At 48.1% G+C, this 11,774-nt stretch overlaps 1 protein-coding gene across 5 annotated transcripts in view; it reads left to right on the top strand.

Annotated features, from left to right (window-relative positions):
- The window catches only part of stim2b (stromal interaction molecule 2b), a 26,598-nt gene extending 18,779 nt beyond the window's left edge, over positions 1–7,819 (top strand). For 4 of the 5 annotated variants that reach the window (XM_067261349.1, XM_067261350.1, XM_067261352.1 and 1 more), the window contains 10 exons: positions 172–283; positions 486–597; positions 1,711–1,826; positions 2,117–2,294; positions 2,616–2,793; positions 3,247–3,408; positions 3,867–3,967; positions 4,397–4,635; positions 4,869–5,058; positions 5,352–7,819. In XM_067261349.1, the coding sequence (XP_067117450.1) occupies positions 172–283; positions 486–597; positions 1,711–1,826; positions 2,117–2,294; positions 2,616–2,793; positions 3,247–3,408; positions 3,867–3,967; positions 4,397–4,635; positions 4,869–5,058; positions 5,352–5,922 (1,959 nt within the window). In that variant the 3' untranslated portion in view covers positions 5,923–7,819. The remainder of the gene's footprint in view (positions 1–171; positions 284–485; positions 598–1,710; positions 1,827–2,116; positions 2,295–2,615; positions 2,794–3,246; positions 3,409–3,866; positions 3,968–4,396; positions 4,636–4,868; positions 5,059–5,351) is intronic. The other variant, XM_067261353.1, reaches the window with a different exon arrangement.
- Positions 7,820–11,774: the final 3,955 nt, after the last annotated feature.

Raw genomic sequence — 11,774 nt, 5'->3', positions numbered from 1 at the left:
CAAAATGACGTTGTGTCCTTGGGCAAGGCACTTCACCCTACTTGCCTCGGGGAGAATGTCCCTGTACTTACTGTAAGTCGCTCTGGATAAGAGCGTCTGCTAAATGAGTAAATGTAAATGTAAAATGTAATGCTATAACTCGTCTGTCTGTCTTTGTCTGTCTGTCTGCAGTTCATCATAGAAGACATGAAGCAACAGCAAACGAACAAACACAGCAACCTGCACAGAGAAGACCAACACATCACTGTGGAGGAGCTGTGGAGGGGATGGAAGACCTCTGAAGGTAGGGTTAGGGTTAGAGAGAGGGAAGAGGGAGAAGAAGGGATTGGAGGGAAAGCGGGCGATTTGCAAAAAGGGATTACAAACCGAAGACAGCTATAAGGTTCAAGGAAACACATGGAGGAGAAAGAAATGACTGATTTCTCTCTCTCTCTCCCTCTCTCTCTCTCTCTCTCTCTCTCCCACTCTCTCCCTCTCTCCCTCAGTCCATAACTGGACCATTGAGGACGCGGTCCAGTGGCTGAAGGAGAACGTAGAGCTCCCTCAGTACGAGACAAATTTCCGAGATTTCCGGGTGGACGGAAATACGTTACCTCGGTGAGCAGGATGGATCACTACGTGTCGCATGACTCACTGTGGAGCGCAGGACAGACATGATCGACCATACAGGCTTTTTCTGCGACACCACTGGCTGAATATACTCTGCCAATCAACCTTTCGAAAACACACAACCGATTGTAGTCATTTTGCTTTATGTTTCAATATTTAGTTCTTGACATAGAAAACATTTGAATATGTGGGCTGCAAGTTGTTTCCACGTTTTATGTAAAGAGCCTTTTAAGGAAGTGGCATCATGTGTCAAATGAAAAGTTGTCAATTAAATGTTATTGTCCCATAACTTGGGATACTTACTTCTGGCATGTGTTATCTACGATAATGCTGTCCTCTGCTGGTCACAAGAGGTAACGCATGCAAAGAAAATAATGTAAACTATTACAGGAGCTGTGACAACACACACACAGTTACAGCCCTCATGCTTTCACGGTTGTATCAGCTGTCTGTTGTAACCCCAAAAATGAGTTAATGAAGTTATCTGAGTAGAGAACGTGAGGGAATGTTTGTGTGTGTGTGTGTGTGTCTATTCCTCTTCTTGAATGTGACTCACTTTTGGCTGTATGTATGGAATGAGATGATTGAAGTGCGGGCGGGGGTAGAGGTGGCTCGCGTGGTGGGGTGTAAAGTTACCCCCCCCTCATCACTCCCGGGGCCCCAGGACACGGACTCATTAAGTGATGTCACAGTGATGTCTTGTGTTTCACTGGCGGCCATATTGTCTAGCGAGGGGGGGGGGGGGCTCAAGATGGCGGTCGCTCGCTGTCGTTTCCTAATTACAAACACGCCACACAGATACCCTCACACGTGCCTGCTGTTAGACAGACCAACTTCCTATCTTCTCTCATGTCCACACACACAGACACGCAAAAAAAAATATCTCTCCGTTTCTGTTCCTCTCACATGTTCACAAATATCTTCGGCATTGGTCCGTTCAGGTAGACACGCGCACACGCACACGCAGCTGTTCCAGCGTTGACATGCGTGTCTCGTGCCCAAGCAGCAGGCAGACGGGCCCCCTCACGCAGGCTGGTGTTGTGGACGGCGGCGGGGCGTTTCCACGGGCTCACGGTGCGCTTCTCACTCCTGTCTTTTCAGAATAGCGGCTAACGAAGCGTTGTTTATCTCGTCCCAGCTGAAGATCCTCGACCAGCGGCACAAGCAAAAGCTGAATCTGAAAGCGCTGGACGCCGTGCTCTTCGGGCCCCCGCTCCGTAAGTGAGAGCTCGCCTTCCTCGCCGTACGCCTGGGTGGACTTGGGGGGGGGTATTTGGAGCAAAAATAGTTGTTGTCGTCGTTTCCATCCCGCGCTAACCCTCTATCTCTGACTACCCCCGCTTGTACCCCCCCTTTCCTCCCTCCCTCCCCCGACCCCCACCACCCTCCCTTGTCCCCCTTCCTCATCCACCTTCCCTCCTACCACATCGTCCCTCTCTCCTTTTGCTCCTTCCCATGTATCTGCCCCCCCCCCCACCTTCCACCTTCCCCCTTCTCCCCCCCACAGGTCAGCAGCACAACTGGCTGAAGGACTTTGTGCTGATGGTGTCCATCCTGATCGGGGTGGGAGGCTGCTGGTTTGCCTATGTCCAGAACAAGTCGTCCAGGGTGCACATCTCCCAGATGATGAGGGACCTGGAGAGCCTGCAGAGCGCCGAGTTCAGCCTCATGGAGCTGCAGGAACGGTGAGTTCAGCCTCGTGGAGCTGCAGGAACGGTGAGTTCAGCCTCGTGGAGCTGCAGGAACGGTGAGTTCAGCCTCGTGGAGCTGCAGGAACGGTGAGTTCAGCCTCGTGGAGCTGCAGGAACGGTGAGTTCAGCCTTGTGGAGCTGCAGGAACGTCTGACTCGGCGCTCGGCATGTTCGACGTCGCTGTGCGCCGGTTTGACAGCAAGGACGTTTAATCGCAGTTAAAAGTTTGATGGCGTGAAAGGGTTGACCTGGTTTTGACCCCCTACCTCCACCCACCCTCCCACCCCGCCCCCCCACCCTTCCCCCCCTACCCAGGCTGGAGAAGGCTCAGGAGGAGAACAGGACCGTGGCTGTGGAGAAGCAGAACCTGGAGCAGAAGATGTTAGACGAGATCAGCGGGGCCAAGAAGGAGGCCCACCGCCTCCGGGACCTCCGCCAGGGAGCGGAGTGCGAGCTCAGCCGCCTCAAGTACGCAGAGGAGGAGCTGGTGCAGGTAGGAACCCTCCAGAACCGTGGGAAGGCAGAACCCTTTGAACAAAAACAACACTTGGAGAATAAATTTTTTGTTAACAGCTTAGGCAGAACCTTTGGTTGATGTCATGACTCCACCTACGAAATGTTCCGAAATGTTTTTCGAGGGTACAACAGAGCCTATATAGTTCCAGGTAGAGCAGTGCACGAGTCAAATCTATCCACATTCATGAAACAAAAGCAGTGGGTGGAGCAGAATAAGTGACATTCTCTCACCCCATATTACAATAAGACAATAAACATCCACAAACATCCAAAATGTGCTCCCCACAAACCCCCCCGTCTGACCCCTCCCTCTCCCCTGACCCCTCCCTCTCCCCTGACCCCTCCCTCTCCCCTGACCCTTGACCCCTCCCTCTCCCCTGATCCCTGACCCCTCCCTGACCCCTCCCTCTCCCCTGACCCCTTCCTTCAGGTGCGTATGGCTCTGAAGCGAGCAGAGAAGGAGATGCAGTCAGAGTTCTCGGTGCCGGAGGCCCTGCAGATGTGGCTGCAGCTCACCCATGAGGTGGAGGTCCAGTACTACAACACCAAGAAACACAGCGCCGAGCAGCAGCTCACCGTCGCCAAGGACGAGGTAAACATCGCTTTCTTCCCAAGACCCAGCCGCGTTTCGCGGAGTTCGGAGGTATCGCGGAGTTTGTACGGATCGCGTTAGTCAGATGCCTCCTCGGTGTTCTGCCGTTGTGTAATTGGATATTTATCTCCCACACAAATCTACACACCCACACACACGTTAGGAGAACACAAGGACGGCTTGTTTTTTTTCCCTCAATTACTTTTTTAATGTGGCTAAATTACTTTTTAATTGTGTTATTTGTTCTTAATTTGTTCTGGCACAGCCAGAGTGACTCATCAGGCACTATCAAAAGTCAATTAACTGCGTTCAGCACCAAGAACATGTTGTTCTCTTCACAAAGACACATCTAACCTGTGCGCCTTTAAACAGTGTGGTCTGCTGTTTTGTATGGTGTGCGGTGCCCACGAAGCAGGATACTAATGTGTTTCATGTGTGTGTGTGTGTGTGTGCCACAGGCAGAGAAAATCAAAAAGAAGAGGAGTTCAGTATTTGGAACCCTTCATGTTGCTCACAGTTCGTCTCTGGATGAGGTGGACCACAAGATACTAGAGGCAAAGTATGAAAACACACACAAGTACAGTACACACACATTCACTCACACACGCACACAAACTCAAAACATACAGCATTTAGCCAACCTCTGTATTTCTTAGTGACTACATTCGACATAATCGGCATGCTGGCTGGCAATCATTATTGATCCCTGACCGCCACAACCACAGATGTGGAATGCTTAGTTGCATACACCCCACGATACATCAGGGTTTGATTTATCAATACATTTTGTAGCCCTATTGATTAGTAACCCCCGGTCAATAAGACAATAAGCCACCCAAACATTGATTATGGACAGTGGAGATGAAGGCCAAGATTACCATTAATAGACACTTAAACCAAAGCAGCCTATCTGTACACGTATGCAAGCTTTGCCCTGGTTGGAAACCTTCTGGAAGCGTCCGTGACAGCGCGCGCCTTGTCGTTCCAGGAAGTCCCTGTCGGAGGTGACCGCCTGTCTTCGGGAGCGCCTCCACCGCTGGCAGCAGATCGAGAAGCTGTGCGGCTTCCCCCTGGTGCACAACTCGGGCCTGCCCAGCCTCACCGCCACGCTCTACTCCGACCACAGCTGGGTGGTCATGCCGCGGGTCTCCGTGCCGCCCTATCCCATCGCCGGCGGAGTGGACGACCTCGACGAGGACACGCCCCCAATCATTCCACAGTTTGCCTGTAAGGAAAACCTGGAGTGGGGGGGGGGTTGCCTCGTATGTGTGCGTGCGTGTGTGTCGCATTGCTTAACCGGACAGAATGCGTTTTTTTTTGGTGCGTGTGTGTGTGTGTGTTTTTTTGAAGTCGGGATTGTGCAGTGCGTGTTTGGCGCGACCGCTAAACGGGAAGGGTAACCAAACGGCCACCCCCCTGAGCCGCGACCACCTAAAGCCCCTGTCCGTCTGATTCCCCAGCATCCACCATGATGCGCCCCCCCCTGAGCCGCAGCAGCAGCTTGTGTCGCTCGCGCCGCAGCCTCCTGGGCTCCCAGCAGTCCTCGCTCATGTCCCCCGACCCCGACCTCCTGTCCATGGCAGGCTCCGGCCTGTCCTACCACCCCGAGGGGGACGAGGACCACCTCTTCTTCAACGTGGAGAGGAAAGGGTGAGGATGACGCCACGCTGCTGCGCCAGAGGGGGGGGGGGGGGGGGGCTGGGAGGGGGAGGGGGTGGCTGGGAGGGGGGGGGGCTGTATGAGATTGCATGTGGCCTAGTAGTGATAGTGCGTTTAAGGTCACTGGGTTGTTTTGAGTGACTGGAGATTTAATGGTATCTCTTTCTTTCTCTCTCTCTCTCTCTCTCTCTCTCTCTCTCTCTCTCTCGCTCTCTCTCTCTCTCTCTCTCTCTCTCTCTCTCTCTCTCTCTCTCTCTCTCTGTCTCTCTGTCTCTCTCCTAAAGGGATTGCACACAGGACACCTTCTCAGACACAGACTCTATCAGCTCCAGCATGGGCTCCCGCAAACAGCAGTACCCTGGCCCCTGCTCGGCTGGTCAGGAGACCCAGTACCGCAGGATCTCCCGCGAGGAGATGCTGATCTACTCCCAGGACCCCTCCCTCGGCTCGGGGGCCTCCTCCTCCTGCCTCAGGGACTCCACCCCCCCACCCTCCACCAACCCCTCCCCCGCCCTGGAGCACCAAACCCACTCGCACAAGGGCTCCCCCGACCTCACCCGCACCCTCTTGCCCGAGTCCCAGAGCATGCCCTTTGCCGGCGGCGTCCAACAAGCGGGTATGGGGGCGTACAACGGTATCTTGGAGAAGTCCTACAGCATGGGCCAGCTGCCCGCGGGCATGGGGCCCGGTGCGGGCCGCTACCCCTCCCTTACCTCACTGGACTCAGAGGGCAGGAGTGTGGGCAAAGAGCACAAGCTCCAGAGCACCTCCTCCCAAGACTCGAGCGACAATGGCAGCGAGAAGTTTCGACGCTCCTCGTCTAAGATCAAGAGCCTGTTCAAGAAGAAAAAGTAAACTATTTCAGAGCGATGCGTCGATCTTTATACGCTAAAGAGCGAGGGAGAGGGAGAGGGGGAGAGAGTGAGGGGGAAGTTGGAATTCAAAGGGTGAAGGGAGAGTTTGCTTTAGCCTTAATATAAATGGATGTCATCAGAAAACAATTCTTTTTTCCTTTTTTTTCCTTTCTTTCCCTTTTCTCCTTTTGTTAATGACGGGATGTAGCTCAGTCTGGGTACTTTGAACACCCCAGACTGGTAGCCTTATAGTTCGAAAATGCCTTTTTTGTTCACTCATAGCCTCACAGTAAAGCCTTCAAAGGTCGAAGAAAGGTAAACAAAAGGTCAAAGTGTCGAGGTCCATGCCAGTTGTTTATCAGACAACAATCAAAAGCATGACCTGCTCACTGTCCTTTCTTGTTGTTTTGAGTTTGTACCAAAAAAAGAAAAAAAAAACGTGTGTAGGGGGTTTAAAGGTGCAATCTGTAAAATTATTTGGCTATTGTAATTAATGACCAATGCCTTTCTAAATGAAAGGTTTGGTTCAAGATTTTGAGACAGTAAGGTGTACATTTCCCATAGCGGATCACTGTATCACAGGAGAGCCTCATGTGAAAACTAGTATAAACTTTCAATAACAGTTGGATTGAATCAAAAATAATAACTAGAAAATCGCATTTTACGACAATGCAGGTTTGATTAATTTTTCAGATGATTTTCTGATTCTTTATATTTCCCGATTACGGATTGCACCTTTTTTAGGGTTTCAATAGTAGGCTTATTCAGCTTTAAGAGTTCCAGTTTCCCGAGGCTCCAGAGCTCATGTACTTGACTAATTTCCTTAGAAGAATATCCTGCTAATGTTTGTTGCACTATTGCTTTCCTGTTTTGGGGGAAAGAGCCGCTGCCTGCGGAGTAAATATTGAATAAAGTTGTAGAGTAAAGAACAATGTATGACGAGAGGCATTGAGTGCACAACAGGTGTTGTCAGAGCCAAAATCATTTGATGTGTTTTGAATGTCTCTCTTTATGGATTATTCTAGATATATATATATATATATATATATACATATATATATATATATATATACTTTGTTTTTACAAAATTATGTTCTTATAGATGTTTTTAAAAAGATTTTTATTGGTGGGGGTTCCCTAAGGAGTGACTGGTTTTTACTGAAGAGCAACATAAGAATATGCAGATTTAACCCCCACCCATAAGTTACCTGTCTTTGTAACCTACACTACCCAATGTGGAGCCCATTTTTCCTTACTCGTTTCCTTGCTTCCATGCATCTTTTCTTAATGGTCTTTCCTTAATTGCTCATGTCCTCTCTCCTTACCTGTCTCAACGTTTTCATTGGAAAGGATTACCCGAGGGTCCTGACATCAATCTTTTTACACCAATGTGCTCTGAAACGGCAAGGACAAAGGACATAAGGACAAAGGACATAAGGACAAAGGACATAAGGAACTGAGGTACAGCCTTTGCTTCCTTCCCTTCCCCCCTGACCTTTTACCTGTTGTCGTCATCCCTGGCTTCTTGTGAAGTGTTCCTCACCTCCACGCCTAGACTGAGCGCTCTGTTTCAAGGGTTCTCTATTTTCTCGCCGCCCTTTTTTCGCCATCCTTGACACGGCGCCTCACCTCTGGATCACAACCACGACGTTTATGACAAAAACGTCGCAAGCTGAAAGGTCACGGCAGTGACGAGAGACAGTGACGGGCACGATTGGGGTGGCAAACTTGTGACAAAAGTTGCGGTATGTCACAGTACAGCACGCAACAAACAGGAAAAAAGTTACATGTGAGCAGAAAATATAAATGTCTACAAGACGTTTGGATTTTTGGAATATTTGTTGTGTGAATATTTGTATACTGTAGATAAATTAATAAAAAATGGAGGCATAACAATACTGTCTTGCTTTCAGCGTCTGTACATTTTCTCATAAAAAAAGAATGTATATATATCTTAAATTTATTGGAGACAATTACGTTTTGAATAGGTTGGGATTTGACCAATTGCAGCTGTCCAGAACCCAACTTCTGGATTCATGGTTCACTGCCCGAAGGCATCGGCTATAATTCCATTTGAATCCACATTTTCTTTAGAGGAGAGTTGAAAAGAAAGAGAAGAAAAAAAACGTTTTGACATCCCATTTGTCATGAGTAGTAGAACAGTGATACACAGAAGAAAGCATGCATGATTGCTTTATCAATATAAAGTGAGTGTGATGAAACTTCTGTTGATGGTTCATCAATTCCGCACATGGGATGAGACTGGAGAAGTCAACTCATGATAAATGTATTGTTTGGGTGACATTGTACACAACAACAAAACCCACACAAACCAACCTCATTGGCTCATCTGCTAGATGCAGTTCCATGGACCACCACTAGGCGTCAGTCATGTAAAAGGCAATCAAACATCTCAGAGTCGTTCAGCGGCATTCTCCTCTATCAGATGTGGTACACCATATTTGTGTGGATGTCATGCATGCTATCCTCATGGCAAGAACAACACTTTGACATGCACGTACACAACATGTGTTTAACACCGTATACAATCACGTTATAGAAGGACCAGCGTGAGGATCAGGCATGTCTGGGGTTATCCCCTCAGACCAGCTCCACCCCGGCCATTCCTGCTCTGCCGGCTGTGACGCAAGTTAAGGCACTACTCCATAGGATATTTATGGCCCTGAAGGCTAGCCATCCTTGCTAATTCGCCACCATACGTTTCTAAAGCCCTGAAAGATGAGCTGCAGACCACGAAATGGGAAGATGGGAGCACTGCCAGTTTTTGAGCATGGTAAAAAAAAAAAAAACATGAAACACTCTTTAATGAGTGGTGGAACCAAAACAAGGCTCATTAAATTTACATCTAAATATCTATATATATACATATATGCAGTACATGCATTATTTTAATTTAGGGGGGAAATTTAAGGTGCTTTGTATAAACAAACTGTATACAGCATGTATCTAAGGGATCGGGACAAGACTGCCCACTTCCGCTAGCGTTGTCGTTCCTGTATAATCCCATTGGAGCAGACCTGCTTCTGCACATTGTAGTTTAATAGAGTAGGTTTGTGTACTCCTTGCAAGGGGGAGAACAACGGAGGTGGATCTCGTGTTTTGTTCTAAGAGGAGAGAAAGAGAAAGAAGGTGAATGAGGGAAAAGTGAGACAGAGATTTAGTGGTGCAGATAGAAGAAAAGAAAGAATGCGCCTCTCTTCCTCTATTGCATCATCTATGTAATTGTATCTCTCTCACACACACACATTAACATTTACTGGCTGCAGCCGTTCAAACAGGCACCACCTTAATGTTTCATTTGAAGCTCAAGCCTAGATGAGAACCATGAATTTCCCCTTTGACAAGAAACATTTTGGGACTTCAATCTGCGTGTTATTTATTCTTGGCGGAATACAGGACTGCATTGCTGCGGAATGGTCGGCTCAGTCCCAATCCATTGTAAATAGTGTGGAACAGCCAAGGCCGATTAGTGAAGTTGTTTACCCACGTGAAGCTGGACTATGTCAGCTTTGGCAGAGGTAGGGCAAACAATGTTACAGTACAAGGCAGTTTGTCTCCTGACTTGAACTGTCTCATTTCCAGAACATTTAGTCATTTAGCAGACGCTCTTCTCCAGAGCGACTTACAGTAAGTACAGGGACATTCCCCCGAGGCAAGTAGGGTGAAGTGCCTTGCCCAAGGACACAACGTCAGTTGGCACTCCAAAAGACTATTGATGGCAACTGTCAGAAAATACTTCAAACTTTCTTTCCTTTTTTTCTGTTTATTCTGTGTATGAGGTTACTGATTAGGAAGAGAGTTCACTCACCTGTTTCCAAGTTCTGTACTATCTTTCTGAAAGCTACATTTGAGATATGTGTGGTCTTCCATGACTCAAATTGTAAACCACTTGCGGCAAGCCTATCTAAGAGGATGCTTTCTACAGTCAAATAACAGTGGTTGTGAAAGCCTGATGCCTTCCTTTCTGACAGGTCTATAATTTGCAAAATTACAAAAGAATGATAGTCTTTTGAATGTCAAGCCTTTGAATGACAGCCTAATGTCTGTCTTTCAAAATACAGTTGAATGCCAATACTTTGAATGGAAGTTTGTGATGGATTGATGGATTCTCTCATCCCGCCAAGTCTGCAGAAGTCTTCTGGACAAAGATTCAACCTCCTTGACACTGGCGGTCCACACTTCCATACTGTCTCATAATAAAGTTCATTTTTGAAAAGGCAAATCTGATTAATCCAGGGTCAAATGTCAACACCCTTCACAGAGTCCTGCCACAAGCCTTCACCAATAAGAGCAAAGATCTGCAGCGAGGAAGCATGAAAACATTTTCATAGACAGACTCTACATTACACACACAATTACCTTGATGTCATCTTCATTAGAGTTCACTTGGGGAGGCAGTTGTGGGGGAGATGAGAAGTATTGGTTGTCAGTGAGAACCAGCCGCAGCGAGTAAGCTAGCTTGCATTCCGTACCCACTGATGGTGAAGGGTGCCGGGGTTAAACGAACGTGACACCCCCCCTCACTGACTAGAGATCCGATTGGATTAATGAGCGCCCTTCTGCTTGCGGCAGAATGCACAGTTTTGAAAACCTGTCTGGTAGCGAGCGATATGAGAAGTGAACCGACAGTGTCAGGAGAGATTTCTTCCTCTTTCCCACTTCCTTCTTTCCCAGGATATGTTGTTTTAATGTTAGGGTAATGTCAGATGACACTGTACCACGGCCTGCAATGAAGTAATGAGAGATGGGAGAGTGGTAGAGGGCTGTGTATGGGGAGGGTAGAGGATGTGAAAAATAGATCTGACTGGACTAAGGCCAAAGTGAACTGCTTCTTCACAGAGTGATCTGTTGAAGCATTGCTGAGCCCTCCTCCTTGCAGTATGTCTTTGCAGATCTTTTGTCTTCTATTTTTCTTTCTCCATTTCATTTTCTTTTTATCTGTAGCCCTCCACACACTCACCACCACCCCTCTCACCCTCTGTTGCTCTCTCTGGACCAGACGAAAATGTACACGCACAAGCGTTTCAACATAGCCTTTTTTCTGGCTTGGAAAAAGACAGTTGACTATAGTATACACCATTCATCACACATGCATAACATATCACCCACCCACACACACACCCACACACATAGACACCTCCCAACATGGCCGTAGATCCAAGGGGACATACTGGGGAGAAAGTGGAAGGGGAGAATGACGGGAGCAGTTCCAAGGAGAACAAGAGAGGAGATGTAAAACTAAACATGACTAAATCAGAGCGAAATTGAGGTCATCCCAAAGTGAGGGCGAATGGGAGAAAAAGATGGAGAGGTTGACTCAGAAGCGAGAGAGAAAAGGAGGAATACAGGGGAGGATTTTTTCCCAATCTAAATCATAAATTCTTTCGCAGTTCACCGGCCCTGTGTCGCCTTCCCTCTCCTCTCTCCATATATTCTCATCGCACATAACTTCCCTTATCCTCTCTTCCGTCGATCAAATAAATTCAATCAAATCTATATGTGTCAAACTCCTAGCTTGATCTCTTAAACAAAGGCAGGTGAATTTCATTTGAGGGAATTCAAGAGCTGTGTGCCAATGAATAATACATGCGTTCTTCTTGAAGTTACCTCGGTTTTATTAAGTCCCAGGTTCCCTCTGAACTTGCCGGCGACGACATACCTCGGCTAAGTTGCCCTGGTTCAGGACGGGGAAAAAGGCGGCCCTTATCTCTCCTCTTGGGGCCCCAGGAATCTCGCCGGTGTCTACATCTACCGAGATATACACACTCACGCGTATTCGCCCACGAATGCGTATCAACACACTCACACACGAGGACACCGAAGAGAAACAGG

Source organism: Osmerus mordax, chromosome 23, assembly GCF_038355195.1.
Source record: "Osmerus mordax isolate fOsmMor3 chromosome 23, fOsmMor3.pri, whole genome shotgun sequence".
Taxonomy (NCBI): domain Eukaryota; kingdom Metazoa; phylum Chordata; class Actinopteri; order Osmeriformes; family Osmeridae; genus Osmerus; species Osmerus mordax.
Note: the sequence above shows the minus strand (reverse complement) of the source record. Positions and strands in the feature narration are given on the sequence as shown.